This window comes from Rhinoderma darwinii, chromosome 4, assembly GCF_050947455.1.
Source record: "Rhinoderma darwinii isolate aRhiDar2 chromosome 4, aRhiDar2.hap1, whole genome shotgun sequence".
NCBI classification, from domain to species: domain Eukaryota; kingdom Metazoa; phylum Chordata; class Amphibia; order Anura; family Rhinodermatidae; genus Rhinoderma; species Rhinoderma darwinii.
In genome coordinates this window covers 242773523-242793987 of record NC_134690.1, presented here as the reverse complement: position 1 = coordinate 242793987, position 20465 = coordinate 242773523, and the positions used below count along the sequence as shown (strand labels likewise).

The 20465-nt window shown below is 41.8% G+C and overlaps 1 protein-coding gene across 2 annotated transcripts in view; it reads right to left on the bottom strand.

The window, feature by feature from the left end:
* LOC142759779 (tumor protein D53 homolog) overlaps positions 1–15070 on the bottom strand; it is a 123605-nt gene extending 108535 nt beyond the window's left edge. The window contains exon 1 of one of the 2 annotated variants that reach the window (XM_075862319.1): positions 14883–15070. In XM_075862319.1, the coding sequence (XP_075718434.1) occupies positions 14883–14949 (67 nt within the window). In that variant the 5' untranslated portion in view covers positions 14950–15070. The remainder of the gene's footprint in view (positions 1–14882) is intronic. The other variant, XM_075862318.1, reaches the window with a different exon arrangement.
* Positions 15071–20465: the final 5395 nt, after the last annotated feature.

Here is a 20465-nt window from a genome sequence, read left to right as displayed (position 1 = left end):
TATCTACACGGGGGGGGGGCTTTATCTACGGAGGGGGGACTTTGTCTACACGGGGGGGGGGGGGGGCTTTATCTACGGTGGGAGTGTCTATCTACAGGGGGGGCTATATACTGGGATGGGCTATCTATGGAGCACCATATACAGGGGTGGGCTATAGCTACAGGGGGGCTATACAGGATTAAGCTCATCCCTGTATATAGCCCCCCTGCAGATATAGCCCACCCCTGTATATAGTCCCCCTGTAGATATAGCCCACCCCAGTAGATATAGCCCACCCCTGTAGATATAGCCCACCCCAGTAGATATAGCCCACCCCTGTAGAAATAGCCCACCCCAGTAGAAATAGCCCACCCCTGTAGATATAGCCCACCCCTGTAGATATAGCCCACCCCTGTATATAGTCCCCCTGTAAATATAGCCCACCCCTGTATATAGTCCCCCTGTAGATATAGCCCACCCCTGTAGAAATAGCCCACCCCAGTAGAAATAGCCCACCCCTGTAGATATAGCCCACCCCTGTAGATATAGCCCACCCCAGTAGATATAGCCCACCCCAGTAGAAATAGCCCACCCCTGTAGATATAGCCCACCCCTGTAGATATAGCCCACCCCTGTATATAGTCCCCCTGTAAATATAGCCCACCCCTGTATATAGTCCCCCTGTAGATATAGCCCACCCCTGTATATAGTATCCCACAAATAGCTCCCCCTATAGTGCTCCACAGAAAGCCCACCCCTGTATATAGCCCCCCTGTACATATAGTCCACCCCTGTATATAGTGCTCCACAGATAGCCCACCCCTGTATATAGTATATACAGGGGTGGGCTATCTGTGGAGCACTATATACAGGGGTGGACTATCTAGTGGAGCACTATATACAGGGGTGGACTATATGTACAGGGGGGCTATATACAGGGGTGGGCTATCTGTGAAACACTATATACAGGGGTGGACTATATGTGGAGCACTATATACAGAAGGGCTACATACAGGGATGGGCTATATCTACAGGGGGGCTATATACAGGGGTGGGCTATCTGTGGAGCACTATATACAGGGGTGGGCTATATCTACAGGGGGCTATATACAGGGTTGGGCTATACGTGGAGCACTATATACAAGGCTGGGCTATATCTACAGGGGGCTATATACAGGGGTGGGCTATCTGTAGAGCACTATAGGGGGAGTTATTTGTGGGACACTATAAACAGGGGTGGCCTATATGGGGGCACTATCTACAGGGGGCTGTATGGGGGCACTATCTACAGGGGGCTCTATGGCAGGCACTATCTACAGGGGGCACGGTGTGTGTGGGGGACACAGTGTATGGTGCTATTATAATTAGAGGTGCAGTGTATGGTGTTATTATATTTAGGGGCGTAGTGTGTGGTATAATGATAACTTTATCTTTATTTATAGGTGCAGAAATGTTGGAAAAGTGAGAAGCTGAAGACATGTGAGCGGCAAACTGCAGAAATGGGCTGTGACCGGGAGAAGTCATCATAGAGGTCTGGACCGGATGGAGAAAAATAACTAGAATCTGAGACGTCACCGGTGAGTCACTTAATGTAGATGTTTATTCTGTCTCTAATCAGCACTGTAGTCACTGTATGATCTGCAGCGAGATGGTGGTATGATTGATAGGATTTATTTTTGTGAAACAGCATCTCCCAGCATATCCTTATCATTGTTCGGGCCATTCTGGGAGCTGTAGTTTTACGCCGTACATACCTATATGGAAGGGGTTGCACTAAATTGAGCTGTATTTGTGCTGGTGCTGTATATATGTACTGAGCTTGGTTCTGGTGTTGTGTATAGAACTATATTGCTTGTAAAATGTACAAATGTTTTTATGCTCGCGTTACATAAAAAGAAATGTGGAAAAGAAATGACACGTCGATTGGTAGAGAAAACAAACACGGCGAGGGGGAAGGAGATGTCGGGAAAGAGGTTGGGGGGGGGGGGGTGCCAAACTGAATCTTTGCCCCGGGTGCTGGAGAACCTAGCTACGCCTCTGCTTAAAAAAGCAGTTTTCCTCCATTTCTCACTGCAGGGCTAGTAGTTGGTATATGCTAAGGCCTCATGCACACAAGCATATCACAGCTTCATATAACCTCAGATTTCTACAGAGCTGAAATAGGGGACCTATAGCCGATAGATCTCTATGGACCCTATAGTACCTCCCTAGTTGGCGGTGGCCCCGGGCCCACTGAGCGGGTGGGGCCCACCACGACCGCCGCAACTGAAACCTGCCGCCAACACCCTCTCCATCTAGCGATTCCGTTGTTGAAAGGTGCTGATTGGCGGGGTCATTCTGCCCTGCGAATCAGCACCTTTCATCAACGCAAGTGGAGCAATGATGTCATCGCGCCGCTTGTGTCGATCAGCCCCAGCAGACCTGCTCAGAAGAGAGCAGGCCTGTATAGACACAGGACGGCGCGGGGACGGGATCAAGGTGAGTATGTAAAGTTTTTTTTTTTTCATTTAAAAGTGTGAGTGGCATTATTTACAGGGGGATCTATATGTGGGCCACAATCTACAAGGGAGTCTATATGTGGAACACTATCTACAGGGGGGCTATATGTGGGGCACTATCTTCAGGGGGGCTATATGTAGAGCGCCACCTACAGGGTCGGCTATATGTAGGGCGCTATCTACAGGGGGCTATATGTGGGGCACTATCTACAGGGCGCTGTATGTGGGTACTATCTACAGGGCGCTGTATGTGGGTACTATCTACAGGGGGCTCTATGGGGCACTATCTACAGGGAGCACTGTGTGTGTGTGGGACACAGTGCATGATGCTATTATAATCAGGGACACAGTGTATGGTGCTATTATAATCGGGGACACAGTGTATTGTGCTATTATAATTAGAGGTGCAGTGTATGGCGCTATTATATTTAGCGGCATAGTATGTGGCACCATGTGAATTTTATCTTTTGACGAGCCGTCATTTTACGCGCCATATTTTGACAGCGACGCGTAAAATGACAGCTCATCTGCACAGAACATCGTAAGACCCATTGCAAGCAATGGGCAGATGTTTGCAGACGTTTTGGAGCCGTCTTTCCAGGCGTAATTCGAGGCGTAAAACGCCTCCATTACGTCTGAAAAGAGGTCGTGTGCACATACCCTTAATTTGGAGCTTCTTTTGAGGCTTCTTTTCATGCTTCTTTTGAGGTGTTTTTTGAGGCGTTTTTCATAGTGTTCAATGAAAAATCAGCTCCAAAAAACGCCTCATAAGTGACATGCTACTTCTTTTTAAGGAGCGTCTTTTTACACTCCGTTATTTAAAACAGCGGCGTAAAAGGACGCCCCGTATGAGCTAAATGCTGTTTTTCCCATTGATTTCAATGGGCAGATGTTTGTAGGCGTTCAGCTTCCGTTTTCCAGGCGTTTTCGAGGCGTAAACGTCCCGAAATATGCCTAAAAACACTGCGTGTGAACATACCCTTAGATTTCTCTGAGCTAGTAAGTGGAGCCTAAGGGTATGTTCACACGCAAACATAAAATACGTCTGAAATTACGGAGCTGTTTTCAGGTGAAAACAGCTCCTGAATTTCAGACGTAATTGCTCGTACTCGCGTTTTTTGCGGCGTCCATTACGGACGTAATTGGATCTGTTTTTCAATGGAGTCAATGAAAAACGGCTCCAATTACGTCCCAAGAAGTAACATGCACTTGTTTGAGGCGGCCATCTTTTGACAGCGGCGCGTAAAAAAAAAGCCTGTCTGCACAGAACATCGTAAGACCCATTGAATTAAATGGGCAGATGTTTGCCGACGCTTTGGAGCTGTTTTTTCGGCCGTAATTCCAGGCGTAAACCGCCTGAATTACGTCCGTAAATAGGGCGTATGAACATACCCTTACTGTTATTATGTTTTCTATATACTGCACACAGAGAAAAGGAAAATCCTGCTCTCCTATCTCTATCTATCACATATATGAAAGCAGTAGCAGCAGAATGGAGTAGATTATACAGCAGTAATGAGTAGTGTAGCTGTGAATCCAGCGATGAGGTGACATATAACACTTACTATAAGCTGCTGCAGCATCTCTGTCTGCATCTCTCTCCCTCTGCTCCTGTACCCTCCCCACTCCATAGACTTTTATGGGCAGCTGTAATCTCATCCTTCAGTGAGCTGATAGTCCATCTTGTTTTGAGAAGATGGAAAAATCAGTAGGTGCAGACTGAGTAAACGGTTAGTTTAAGGGGTCGGGGTCTGATAAGTGGAGAAAGAGGACTTTTTCTCTATTGAGATATATTACAAAGTTTCTTATATTCGCTTGTATTATTAATTTATAAATCCTATGTGAAAAAAACCACGACCGTAGCTACAAATATAACAACCAATTTTTATTTCATGACATATAAAATATACATAAATAGATAAAAAATACAAACACAGAGCATTCACATAACAAGCGGAAAAAGAAGAACACGGTTGGGGATCTGGGTATAAACAATAGTGTCAAGGCCCTTTGTATGATGACGTGGGAGTAGTGAGGAAGTCAGCAGTGTGAATATGGATGGAATAGTAAATACATGAAGTCTTGGTAGAACAAACAAAAACATATACCAACAGCTAAGAACATACTACCCACGCCAAGAAGGGACCAAGCCAGAGCACCACCGCTGCTGACCTGACGCGCGTTTCACCAAAGATTCGTATGGGGGGATTATTAGTAATTTATGCAAAGTTTGTTCCCATCATGGATAGGTTCCCATTGGTCTGGGACCCTTGCAATGCATGTGCTTTTCTATCCCTCATACAAGGCTATTGTCAATATACTGTAAGTGAGACAATATTGTCTCTTTGGCTAATAGACCCTAACAAAGAAAACAGGCCCCTTTTTTTTTTAACACAAAACAGTGCAGTGCAGTGGCGGACCCCCATATGGGCATTTCGGGCGGTCGCCCGGGGCCCAAGGCTTGCAGGGGGCCCATAGCTTCCCACACCGCACACAAGTGAAACAAAACTCTCCAGGGCTGCTGCTGCCGGCCGCATTCTAGTGATCATCGGTCCCACGTGCTGATGAAGAGGCGGGGGGAATGTGCAGGGGGAGTCAATTGCGGCCAGGGAACAGGGGCACAGCACATCAGCTGTAGAGAGCAGACTGTCAGAGATTGTGATTGGCAGGTGCTGGAGTCTCCCTGACAGTCTGCTCCTCTGTGCTGCTGTGCACTGTCCCTCCTGTCTAAACCTCCAGCAGCTGCCTGATAACGGCAAAACTGAAACTAGAGGGTGAAGGACCTGTGGTGACGTCACAGTCACATGATTAAGGTCCTGGAGGCTGCCAGAGACAAGCACCGCAGAGGAAGAGACTGGTAAGTAAGTAAGTAAGTAAGTAAGTAAATAAGTGTGTGTGTTAGTTAATGTAAGTCTATATAGTGTGTGCTGTGTATATAGTGTCTATAATGTAAGTCTATGTAGTGTGTGTGTGTTTATGTGTGTGTGTGTCATAATGTAAGTCTATATAGTGTGTGCTGTGTATATAGTGTGTGCTGTGTATATAGTGTATATAGTGTGTGCTGTGTATATAGTGTGTGCTGTGTATATAGTGTGTACTGTGTATATAGTGTGTGCTGTGTTTATAGTGTCTATAATGTAAGTCTATATAGTGTGTGTGGTTTGAATATATAGTGTGCGGTGTTAGTGTGAATTGTATATAGGGTGTTTAATCTCACATTTTTTGTGTGCAAAATAATTTCCCACCCATAGAGCCCTCTGCAGTAAGTCAGATGCTCAGAACCCCCCCCCCCCCCCCCCCTGCAGTATAATCTCCCCCATGGAGCCCTCAGTAGTTATTATACTGCAGGGGGGGGGGGGGTCAGAGCGTTTGATTGACTGTTCAGGGTTCTATAGGGGAATAACTCCTTCCCCCCCCAAGAGCCATAAGGGCGGATTTACACGAACGTGTAATATGTCCGTGCAACGCGCGTGCTTTTCACGCGCGTCTCACGGACCTATGTAAGTATATGGGGCAGTGCAGACCGTCAGTGATTTTTGCGCAGCGTGAGTCCGCTGCGTAAAACTGACGACATGTCCTATATTTCTGCGTTTTTTGCGCATCACGCACCCATTGAAGTCAATGGGTGCGTGAAAATCACGCATGCCACACGGAGGCACCTCCGTGGGACGTGCGTGATTTGCTCAACAGCAGTATAACTATGATTGCAAACAGAAAAGCACCAGGTGCTACAAACATACAAACAGAGTGTCATAATGATGGCGGCTGCGCGAAAGGCACGCAGCCGCGCATCATATGGTGAGGACACACGGAGCTGTTAAGCGCCTTTTGCGCACGCAAAACGCCGCATTTTTTGCGTGCGTAAAACGCACACGCTCGTGTAAATCCGCCCTAAGTGTCAGACACTTAGACCCTCCCATAAGGCACTCAGCAGTCAGTCAGATACACTGGGGAGGGGTGTCTGACTGCTTAAAGGGTAACTAACGAAACTTTTAAAAAAAAAATTACATGTCATAGTGACATGTCAAATGTTCTAATCGGTGGGGGTCCGGGCACTGAGAACCCACCAATCGCTGAAACAAAGTGGCAGAAGCGCTCAGGTGAGTGCTTTGTCACTTTGTTTCTGATCGTCTTTCCTCTGATAGCCGAGCATGCGGTGTATGGGCACAATAGAAAGTCTATGAGTCCGTACACCGCGCCAAGAAAAGACAGTCAGAAATTAAGTGGAACAGCGCTCACCCGAGCACCCCTGCTGCTTTGTTTTAGTGATCGGTGGTGGTCTCAATGCTGGGACCCCCATCAATCAAAACTTCTGACATATCACTCTCACTATGACACGCCAAATGTTTTTTAAAAGTTTAGTTACCTCTTGGGGACTGAATTTATTGGTTTGAGTTAATGTATGGGCCTGGGTCTTAATTTGCTTAGGGGTCTGGGGTATAAGACAATTTATGGTGTTTATTTCTGAATTTTTATGTTGCTATAGACGCTGAAAATGGCTACAGAATCAAGGGGAAAAGATTTCTCATCAGGAAACTCTGCAGTCATCAGGAGAAGTCGCCTTAACGGTCTGTGTCAGATGGAGAAGAAAAGAGAACGACCAACCCATCAGTGAAGACATCTCCTGTGAGTCATTGCATTTATATGTCACCTCTCCTGACATGTCAGTTATCGGAAATCCTTGTATTCCACATAAAGTCTTTGTGTACCCAGGACTAATAGACAAATGTGTGTTACCATTCCCATTGTCAGGAGGATGTGTCCCTACTCAGTGTGATATAGTCAGCGATGGTTGGAGACTGTCAGTATGTTGGTACACAGCCCTTTGACAAGGGGAATTGTAGCACTCATTTGTCAATGCTCACACAGAAAGGTGGTGTTTAATATAGACATGACGTGGCAGGGCGGTGGTGGAGAAGGGGGCCCAAGCTTGTGGAACAGCCCAGGGCCCATGGTTTACTTAATCCGCCACTGAAAACATGCCTACATGGTTATCATTCCTTTGAAAATTCGTACATGCCCATTCCATCATGGAACTTGTGTTATGTGAGTAATTAAATTTCAAATGTGTTTCCTTAGATTAGTGGTCTCCAATTTGTGGTTCTTCATGAACTACAACTCCCATCATGCCCTGACTGGTGAAGGCTGGAATTGCAGTTCCGCAAAACAGCTGGAGAGCCACAGGTTAACGACTTCTGCCTTAGATTCATATTTCATGTTGTTTCCTCGTGCACCATGAGATTCAAGGTATAAATCATGGGTGCGGAGGTTGTGGATCTCAGAGACCACTGCACAGGACCACATTAACTTATCTAGGAACCCAGGAACTATAAGGCCCACAATTCCCTGTGTATGGAGATTTTTGAATCAACAACTTTATTTAGTGATACATTAATTTACTAGGGAAATCAACTGAAGTTACAGGGACACTAAGCACAGCAGCCTCTTTATTCTAAAGATTGATAGTGAGGTGGTCCCAACTCACAGACCTTTAGTGAACATGATCTGACATGTCTCGATGATAAGGGTAAGTGTGCTTCGTAAGGGTATGTTCACGTGTTGCGGCCATATATGAAAATCGCAGCAAAAAATGCAATATGACCACAACATGTGAATACACTCTAAGGGTACATTCACACTGATGGGAATTTTTTTAAGAATATGGGCTTACATATTTCAACCAATCACCAGTTGATGTTTAATGCAGCAGGTAATCTACTTACTGGGCCAAGACTCGAGACAGGATGCATAGTCATTAGTGCCCCAACATCTGCTCTGTGCTTATGATAATCCCCTCCAACTATAAACATCCCTTCCCCTCCTCTATACAGCCCCATCTCTGCTTACACACAATAGCCACACTGATTGTTTCAAAGCATAGAAAAACCTTGATTGGAACAATGTCAAATGTCAAAGAGACTTGCATAGATTCCGGCCTTCAAGGCAGAATCCAAAAACCCAGCATGCAAGTTAAGCCTCGTTCACATCTGCGTTGGGGTCCCTTTCTGACGTTCCGGTGGAGGTTTCCGTCAGAACGGGACCATGAACAGACACAAACTGACACAAATGGAAACGAGCGGTTTCCGTTTCCATCACCATTGATTTCAATGGTGACGGATCCGGTGCCCATGGTTTCCATTTGCCTCTGTTGTGCACCGGACCCGTCATTTTGCCGGACGCAATAGCGTAGTCAACCCCCCAGTAGATTTCCAGCAATGGGAAACGAAATCTCGTTTACCTCGTAATCTCGCGAGATTACGCGTGGCTTGCTGTAATCTCACAGAAAAGATTCAGAAGTGTCAGGATTCTGACTACACATGACGTCCAGGCTGGAGGTCATGTGTATTCATTATCAGGACACTTGTGTATGTGGCTGCACATCGTTCTAGTAAGAACACTATGTGCTGTGTAAATGAATGGAGAGGAGTGCATGATGCTGATTGGTCACTGATTCGTCAGCATCATACACTTCTATTCACAACGCCCAGTTAGTAAAACAAGTAAACACGCCCAGTTAAAAACACAATACACGCCCAGTTGGACATACAAAAAAAAACACGCCCAGTTGTCCATTTCAAAGCTCATTTGCATATATATAAAATAGCTCATAACTTGGCCAAAAATGAACGTTTTAAAAAAGAAAAACAACGTTACTGTTCTCTACATTGCAGCGCCGATCACATGCAATAGGAGATAGGGATTTGAGAATCTGGTGACAGAGCCTCTTTAAGTTGGCTGATTAAATGTTTCCATTGAAGAGGCATATGACCTTCATATAGAGAACTCCCTTATCTTAGGAGTGATCCCCTAGCAGCGCTACCAAGTATTACATGGTTATGTATTTACTTGGGTGGAAACTGTGTATCACCTCTGCTCTCTGTTGGGGAAATGTGCAGACACCTGTAGCTTTGTGGGTGACAATAGCTGACTTTCAGGCGTCTCAGCTGCCAGACCCCCACAATCAGCTGATCGCCAGGAGGATTACATTAGATAAGGTGCTTGTCCTCTCTGAACTACTCCTCTCACAAGGTTTTTTTTTTACAGGTATTCTTTTTATTATCAAGAGAAATCATCTTTAACCTGTTCACACTAAGTTTTTTGCAGGCATAAAAATCTGCCTCAAAATTCCGTCAGGAATTTTGACTTGTCTGCACGCGGTTTGCCGCGCACTGCATTTTTCGGTCTTGGCCATGGAGGACCGTAGGCAAAAAATTCAGCGTAAAACGCTTTCTCTGCCTTCCATTGATGTCAATGGGAGGTCAGAGACGGAAACGCCAGAAGAAAGGGCATGTCGCTTCTTTTTCCCGCGAGTGTGTATGGGAAAATGGAAGGCGATTTTGGGCGTTTTTTTCCGCAAAAAACGCCGCAAATAACTCAGTTTGAACATACTGTACCCTAAGGTTGCGGCCTGATTGAAATGATGTGACTTCCTTCTCATCCTTGCTTTAGAATAAACGTCATTCAGCTCCAAGGGATATTCAGTCATTTTGCAGTTGTCAAACTCTTCTAGATAGGGACCTCTATAAGCATAGATAGACTTTTGGCCTCATTTTGGATCTAAGTAGTGATTAATATCAACAACATTATCCTCACGGTGTTAGGCTTTAGATAAGACGTCAGTTGAGGACCTGCCTTTAGTTTTGGTTGTCCATAACCACGGTATTTTGGACTAGCTCCAACCAGGCCTGATCACTAAATCTGTAGCAAGAGGCGTTTGGACAAGTATTAACATTTTTTGTAAAGAAACAAGAAGACGTGCATATAATCACAACACAGTATTCATTTTACCTGCCATTTATGTAGGCAGTACAGTATTATAGCCGATGTCAGAGTGCAATGATAATTATATACGTAGTTAGGAATATAAGGAGGCTGCAGCTTTAGCAGAACTGCCATAGTTGTCATCTGTCTCTAATCAGATCATCTATGGGAATGCAATTTCTTTGTTTAATAATTTAAAGAATATCTTCTTTTTATTCTTGTTAGATTTAATTCTCATTATTAGTTTCCCAAGTTCTATACCCAACATTTCTGCTAATATTTACAAGCCGGTAGGTATTACAAATTCTGGTTTGCCGGCGATACATTCCCTCAAGTAAACAGGCATTGAGTTATTGATGTTATCGAATTAACAAAAATACATACAAATATTGTTACATATAAATGCACGTCTTTCTGATGTAAATGACTCGCTAAATCGGCGATCACTGCTCATTTGCTCATTTTTATAATTTTATCTTCATGTCCAAAAGGTCCCTTAAGCTGTGAATGTGCCATATACGTAATTACCAAGTAAATCCTACTGCTCAGTCAGTGTGAACAGTGCCGATTATGCCTTAGTTGCATTAATCACTATAAGTTCTGCTTTTAATGGGTAACTAAACATTCAACAAACTTCTGACATGTCATAGTGACATGTGAGAAGTTTTGATTGGTGCGAGTCCGAGCACTGAGACCCCCACTCATCGCTAAAACGAAGCGGTAGAAGTGCTTGTGTGAGCGGTGAGCCACTTCGTTTCTGTTCAACTTTTTCCGGAAATTGATGTAGTGGTGTACAGGCTCAATAGAAAGTCTATGAGTCCGTACACCGCTACATTGGCTTTCCGGAAAAAGCCAAAGAGAAACTAAGCGTCTCAGCTCTCACACGAGCGCTTCTGCCACTTCCTTTTAGCAATTGGTGGAGGTCTCAGTGCTCAGACCCCCACCAATCAAAACTTCTGACATGTTACTATGACATGTCAGAGAAGTTTGTTGAACGTTTAGTTACCCTTTAACAAAGGCAAAGTTGTCCTAAATGTCAGAGTCTGTACAGTAAATACAGATATAAAGTATATATACCGACTGCAGCAGGAAAAGAAGAGGATCTTACGTCTCTTTCTAAAAAGAACAGGGCACAGAAAATTAAAGGGGTTGACTCATCAGGACAACCTTCTCATATTGCAGCTATCCCACAGATGAGATGATTGTAAGGTGTCTGACATGGGTAACCTCCAACAGCTCAGCTGTCATTGCAGGAAGATGCTGTGGTCATGTACACATTTCCCTGCAGGAGTAACGTAGCATTACATGTCACCATTAAAATGAATCATTTAATCCAGGGTTGAGTCCTTCAGAACCGCTGGAGTGGGGGACCACCCTCTGGCACAGGAACATACATACTATATGATCAGTAATAATTTCAAGCTAGGAACTAATGTGCTACTTGGTTCTCCAAGACTTTTTGCTGTTGAGCTGGACAATCCATAATGCACAATGTCCTTGGAAACTATGTTATAATGTCAGTTACTATGTGTTATAATGTTCAAGCAGTTTTACTGAGATTCCTCATGCTTTATGTAAGCAACTGACCAATTATGTGTAAACATACTGAGACCCACCTTTCTTTACATCCCTTCTGCTAGGTTAATCGATAAGTGCACTTTGGCACCCATTTTTATATAAACCATGTGGAGTATTACTCTTATAAATCGTAAGAATTTAAATGAATGAACTTTGCAAATAGTTTTAATTACAAGTATCGTTCTGTCGCGTATCTACAGCTCCTATACAGTCCTATGTACTGTATCTCCATGGTTACAGACTACAAACAAACCCTGTCTGTAGTCTTAGCCTTCAGTCATTTGTTACTTCCTTCACAACCGTTTTTAGCTTAGCAAGAAGAGGGAGAAGATTAGAGAGACATACACAAGACTGCAGGATCAGGTTTTTTTTAAAGTCTGTAACCATGGAGACACACAGATCTGCATAGGAGCTGTATACAGAAAATGGTGGGATATTTTTACATTAAGATTGGTTAAAAAGTTGCTTTATTTCTATATGTTAGATGGATTGGAACAATAATGGTAGCAAAACTGCTTATAGTTTTTTTAGCCTGGATCTGAATCAGTCCTATAATGCGGAGAATTCAAAAATCCATCCAGGTGACACATATGGTACAAGGAATATAAATATTTAGACTGTGCCCTTCATTGCTATAATCTGCAGCATGCTATAGGACCTGGCTTTATATAATGAGACTGACTCCAGAATCAGCCTAAGCCCACTTTCACATGACAGTATTTGGGTCAGTATTTTGCATTAGTAATTATAAGCCAAAACCAGAAGTGGAACATAATCGTAAAAAAGTATAATGGAAAGATTTGTACCTCTTCCGTGTTTTGGACCCACTCCTGGATTTGGCTTACAAATACTGATTCCAAATACTGCCATGTAAACGGGCCTAAGAGTAAATTCACACAATGTGCAATTGCTGCAGATTTTCAGTGTGGATTCTGTACTGAAAATACACTGCAATTTACAGTATAATACATCTGGGTGGAATTTTAAAAACCCCATTTACACTGTGTGTGAAACCAGCCTAGGGCCTATAACTTATTGACCATTTGTGATCTATCAAGAACGGAGCTGCTATCTATTTAAGAAAGGACACCCTTTTCTAAATGTTTTTCCTACAAGAATCGGAAGTGCATATACGATTTATAGAGAAGATTTTGTGCGTATTCCGGTAAAAAATGGAATCCCTGCTGGAAAACTATTGTGTTTTCCCCCAACATTGACTGCGATTTGTGAGTTGCAATTAATAGTGCACTGAAGATATTGCCCCACATCAATTTTATTTTGCATATTTAGGCAGTTCTGTGACCTACAAAATCAGGGACTAGAGGTAATCAGATAATATATACTGCCACTCACACATACGTCCTATCCACTGGCCAAATGAACAAAAATCTAAGTAATTCTGTAAACTACTATCATTCCTGATATTCTCTCCAGTGACAAAAGCTCAAATACAAACAACTCAGGTCTTCTATATGCCTGGAAACAATGTCAGTATCTCATGGAGCAACAGCTGGTAGGATACACGGGTTCTTTGGCATGCAGAAACAAGGATACAAACAGTTGCTATTATGTTTAAATTCTATTGAATCCCAAAAGAAATATATAAATAGGTAGATATAATTAAATCGGTTTGATGGATTGGATAGATGAATGATGATAGATAGATAGATAGATAGATAGATAGATAGATAGATAGATAGATAGATAGATAGATAGATAGATAGATAGATAGATAGATAGATAGATATGAGATAGATAGATAGATATGAGATAGATAGATAGATAGATAGATAGATAGATAGATAGATAGATAGATAGATATGAGATAGATAGATAGATAGATAGATAGATAGATAGATAGATAGATAGATAGATAGATATTAGATAGATAGATAGATAGATAGATAGATAGATAGATAGATAGATAGATAGATAGATAGATAGATAGATAGATAGATAGATAGATATGAGATATAGATAGATAGATAGATAGATAGATAGATAGATATTAGATAGATAGATAGATAGATAGATAGATAGATAGATAGATAGATAGATAGATAGATAGATAGATAGATAGATAGATAGATAGATAGATATGAGATGATAGATAGATAGATAGATATGAGATGATAGATAGATAGATAGATATTAGATAGATAGATAGATAGATAGATAGATAGATAGATAGATAGATAGATAATGGGATAGATGATAGATAGATAGATATGAGATAGATAGATAGATAGATAGATAGATATGAGATAGATATGAGATAGATAGATAGATAGATAGATAGATAGATAGATAGATAGATAGATAGATAGATAGATAGATAGATAGATAGATAGATAGATAGATAATGGGATAGATGATAGATAGATAGATAGATAGATAGATAGATAGATAGATAGATAGATAGATAGATAGATAGATAGATAGATATTAGATAGATAGATATTAGATAGATAGATATTAGATAGATAGATATTAGATAGATAGATAGATAGATAGATAGATAGATAGATAGATAGATAGATAGATAGATAGATAGATAGATAGATAGATAATGGGATAGATGATTGATAGATAGATAGATAATGGGATAGATGATTGATAGATAGATAGATAGATAGATAGATAGATAGATAGATAGATAGATAGATAGATAGATAGATAGATAGATAGATAGATATGAGATAGATAGATAGATTTTGTATGGAGATAGATGTAGTAAATAATGGATAGATATAATGTATACTGTATTCTATATAAATGACATGTATCTCTATAAAGGTCTTTAGGGAGCTGTCACACTTTATATCATTTACTCCAGTGTGAACTTCATTTACTAACAGCCTAGAAACATTTTACCATAATAATCAGTTAGAGGTAGCTGGCACATTAAACTGTGAAATGTGTTGCAGTAAAGGTGTGACTAGATAGCGCCACCAGTCATTGTGTGTATTGTAGCGAGAAGTGTGGGCACACATTATTAATGCCACACATGCCAGGTGTCAGACAATCAGGGATGGCACATACATAACAGGAATGACACTGACTGACCTGGCTGTCGCTTGTTTTCCATGCTGGATTTGTGTGTGCCTCCAGTCGTGTGTGAGGAAGCGCACATAGAAACCAGGGCTGAGACTTGCTATTGTATCTCAGTACTAGGCAGGGATCTGTGAATGTCTCCCCCTCCCACTCCTGACTGGGTCTACTCCACCTCTCTCCCCTGACATCACTTCATGAAGCACACCTCCTGTAAAGAGTGCTCACTGGACATGTGGGGGATTAACCCTCTGGAGACCTGAGGGCAAATACACCCCTCAACATATGACTATCCACAAGATGGCAACAGGTATATACAAAGGTGTCAGGATATTATCATTAACATATCTTAATAAAATATCCTACAACATACCATATTATTTATAATAATCTCTCCAACAATGACATTTCATATACCATTTGAGAAGAGCAAGGTCTATTACAGTAGCAATATTTCAATTCTGTGACCATAAAAAAGCATGAGACCGCAAAACGAGCGCATTTATGCAGGTCATAGAACTAGATCACTCCTAATATTCTTGATCATTTACTATAGGGTCCGGGACTACATTATTCCTTAAGAGATCAAAGATTCCTGTCCACCATTTGTTGATTGATATAAAACACTGTCATTCTTTTTAAAAAAGAAAGTATGCAGCAGCTGAGGTGTGGATTATGATGTTCTGCAGCAGCTGGGGGCATACAACTGTATAATAATGCACCTGGTGAAGAATCTCTTTTTAAACACTACATGTCAGAGGTTGGCACAGGAGAAGGAAGTTCCCAGGAAAGTGATCTGTGGCAGACGTCTTCTGCAGAGACATGAGCAGCGCCTATGCCACCAACCTCTGTACATACATCAGGTTCTGACATCAGAATTAGATTTTTTAAGAACACCATGGGTGACAATGATCCTTGTCAGGATCAGCCCAAACATGCGGCTTGAAGTACAAATAATCAGACTGAAGCTACAGGGGGAGCAGGTCTGAGTTTGTCAACGTACTTACGGATAGAACAGAGATAAGTTTGCCAATATACCTACATATGGAACAGAGATAATTTTGTCAATATACCTACATATGGAACTGAGATCAGTTTGGAAATATACTTACATATGAAACAGAGATAAGTTTGGCAATATACATACATATGGAACAGAGATAAGTTTGGCAATATACCTACATATGGAACAGAGATAAGTTTGGCAATATACCTACGTATGGAACAGAGATAAGTTTAGCAATATACCTACGTATGGAACAGACATAAGTTTGGCAATATACCTACATATGGAACAGAGATAAGTTTGGCAATATACCTACGTATGGAACAGAGATAAGTTTGGCAACATACCTACGTATGGAACAGAGATAAGTTTAGCAATATACCTATGTATGGAACAGACATAAGTTTGGCAATATACCTACATATGGAACAGAGATAAGTTTGTCAATGTATTTTCTGATGAAACACAGAGGAGTTTGTCATTAAACCTATGGATAGAACAGAGATGAGTTTGGCAATTTGTACATCTGATAGTGATTTTACAATTTGCTATCTGTGGTTTCTGTAGCACTACAGGTATACCAAGATTTCATGGTGCATAAAAGAAACTTAGTAATTGACAAATTGTTCTTAATTTTGGGAATAAAAGCAGACCAAGATTATTGAACAACTGTCCTAATAAAGTCGAATGGTACACAGCAGTGGAATGAATACGAACAATAAAGATAAATACTGCAGTATGTAAAAAACATAAAAGTGCCATTGAGAATTGTGAAGATCCAAACAGAAGCCATGATATTCTGGACAAGCATTCATTTATGTGGTAGTGGGGAGTCCAAAGCTGTTCTGAAAAAGAAGCATCTTACTATTACATTTCATTTTTGCTACATGAAAATAGGTGTTGGATGAGAACCGGCGCCTTCTGGGTTCTCATAAAAATGGATTCTTTGAATACGTTTATTTGGCCGCACATAAAATTACAACCCTGGACAAATATGATACACAAAAGAAATCCGCCAGCTTGAAGATTTCAATGTGTGACTGTTGGTTAAAGCGCAAATATTATGACGTTTGCTTGGGAAAGCTGAGATTAAGTCTTACGGCTCATTCAGACGAGCGTGTTCTGTGCTAGGGCCATTCAGACAAGCATGATTTTTCACCCAGCCAGTGTCCGTTGCGTGAAACTCACTGCATGTCCTATATTGGTCTGTTTTTGCGGACGAGGTCGCCAATTGAAGTCTATGGGTGCATGAAAAACACGGACGACATATGTGTGCTGTCCATGTTTCGCGCATCAGTTGCTAATGAAATGCAGAGAAAGAAAAAAAAAGCGCTTGCAAGTATCTTTTGTATGTATCTTGTGCAGGCAAAATCCCTTCTTGGACACGAGATGAAAATCATGCAGTCTGACAAACAGGTACAGAGGATTAGGATTGCTGCACTTCCAGGCAAAGGCATCTGTATTCTGGTAACCATGGAAACCAATCCTCTCCGTTATAATCATTTGCTACTCTATCTGCCTACACACATATACTAATATCATTAATATGCATTTTAATAAATAATGCCCCTTCCAACTACAGAAAGGACACAAGTGACTCCCTGTGACAATTGTAACACAATGCAACGCAGAATGATTCCATAATTGAGATGAATTCAATTCATAAGCAGGCATCGATTTTGGATCATAATATCAGCTAAGGTTATGTGGCTGCTTATCTATTAAACCTTGTGTAATTTACAGAGAATCACACATAAGGTATATTCGCCCACGGCAGATTTGTTGGAGACAGTTCACATTCATCTGAATTGGATTTGCAGAAATCCATGTGCATGATGCAAAAAAAGGAAAACATTCAGATATATAGAACGGATACCCTTAGGCTACATTCACACTGCCGTTTTTCACCTCCGAGGTGCACCCGTGCGGGACACGTTATCATGCATCCCCCATAGACTAGAGTCTATGGAGGGATGCGTGAAGCGCAAAAAAAATAGGACAAGTCCTATTTTTTACGGATCCTTCAACGCACTCTGTTGAAACAACGGTCGTGTGAACGGCCCCATTGAAATACATGAGTCCGTGTGACGACCGTTGTTTTAACGGCCGTCACAAGGACGTGATATACGCTCGTCTGAATGAGCTCTTAGACAATTGGAACAAACGGGACAAGTCCATATTATTCAATTAAGACTGATAATATCTCCGTAAACTCAAGATAAACAACATTCATCACCACACCCAAGATTAATCTAATATCTATCTAATCTACACATGCATCTGATCATTATGCCCCTCTTTGGCCATTTACTAGAGTTTACTATAAGGCTGGATTCACACGACCATGTTACGTCCGTAATGGACGGAACGTATTTCGGCCACTAATCCCGGACCAAACACATTGCAGGGAGCCGGGCTCCTAGCATCATAGTTATGTACAATGCTAGGAGTCCGTGCCTCGCTGCCGGACAACTCTTGTACTGTAATCATGTTTTCAGTACGAGACAGTTGTCCTGCAGCGAGGCAGGGACTCCTAGCATCGTACGTAACTATGATGCTAGGAGCCCGGCTCCCTGCACTGTGTTCGGTCCGGGATTAGTGGCCGAAATACGTTCCGTCCATTACGGACGTAATGTGCTCGTGTGAATCCAGCCTAAATTGCTTTGAATATACTGTATGTCCTTATGTGACCATTTAGGCTGAATTCACACATTGCAGTTTTAAACGTAACCAAAAACAGCCTGTGTGATACCAGTCTTAGGGCAGTAAGCTCAATAAAGTAGTACTGTGGTGCTCCATGCCACCTTCATGGAGTCTGTTTCTGACAGTTTGGTCAGAAACATGTACACCGGTAGCCCACTAAAGCTTATTTTGTAGGCCTCTGGCAGCGCTCCACCTGTTCCTCCTTGCACAAAGGAGTAGACATCGGTCCTGCTGATGGGTTGATGCCCTTCTACGGCCATGTCCGGTTTTCCTCATATAACGGCCCGTGTCCTAGTATCTGCTCCATGCTCTCCATACCTGCTGCGTCTCCCAGCAGGTATTCCCATCTTCTCGAATGCAAAATTAGAGAAGAATTAGTCAGGAAGAATGAGGAGATAGGAATTGTCTGTGTCCACCACCTGCAAAACCATTCCATTTTGGGGGGTTTTGTTGCTGATGAATTGCACCTGTTGTCACTTTTATTTGCGCCAAATCAAGAGAAATTAATTCACAATCGCTTATGGTTCCTAACTGGATAGATATACCTGAAGTTTAATTGACTTGGCGTTATATTGTGATTCTTAAGTGTTCCTTTCATTTTTTTTGAGTAGCTGATTTTAGAGTAGATTTACTAGTCTTTTCAGTGGCTCTTTCAACATAGTGAAAATAAAGACTCCGATAATCACATACTCTACAGTAATCAGCATTGAAAGGTCTAGAATGGAAATATACATATAACCCTTTCTTTCCCTTTAGTTTATTGATATGATTTGACACTTTCAATTATTGGTATTTCTATACCTCGGCTACCTTTTGCAGAGCTTTGTTATCATATATTATGTGCAGAGATAGGGGTGGAGTCCGAGATTTTTTCCAGCATGGGAAAATATGTTCCTTAGTGAAACAGCCACTAGGTGCTACAATGTAGAAACCATACTGGAACAGTGAATACTTTTACAATGTGATAGAAATAGTTTTTGTACCCTGGCTCCATAACTCACAATAGACAATATTGGACTGGAGCAGGTACAACTAATAATAATAGGGTGGGATCCTAAAAACACCCTAAACAATGAAATACAGATATTTTACAGCTCAGACGGCACTCTCGTGAGAGTGTTTGGCGTGCCGCTTAGGCATTACTGATTTTTTGAGTTCTTTATATACCTTTGAAACAGTGTTTTTCATGTGAGTATGGAATAAAAACAAAAGTGAAGTGTACAGTGTCGAAGGGTGTTGCACTATATATCCCGTTTTCTTTCCACACTGGAGTTATAGGTTTATATGCTGCCAGGATTGTTGATGTTTGGAGGCTAGCAGCGACTCTGTGGAACTACAGGGACCAGAAGAACTACCTTCAGCTACACTAGATCTTGGATTATCTATTTGCTGAAAGATTGGGACACATTATGCTGATTGACTACACGTTGGACTTTGTTTTCGGTGCCGTCTGAGCGGTAAAATATCTGTTGTATTTCACTTTAAGGGTATGTTCACACGGGCTATTTTCGGACATTTTTCGGGCCGTAAACGTCCGAAAATGGATGAAAAATCGGAAGCAGAACGCCTCCAAACATCTGCCCATTGATTGCATTGGGAAAAACGGCGTTCTGTTCCGACGGACTGTTTTTTTGCGGGGCCTTTTTCAAAAACGGCCGCGTAAAAAAACGGCCGCGAAAAAGAAGAGCAGGTCACTTCTTGGGACTTTTTGGAGCCATTTTTCATAGACTATTGAAAACAGCTCCAAAAATGACAGTAAAAAACACTGCGAAAAACGCGAAAAACAGCTCCGTATTTTCAGAAGTTTTTGAGTTTGCGTGTGAACATTCCCTTACAATGTGCAATTAATAACGAATTATTCATTTACATTTTTTTTAAAAGTGATAAAA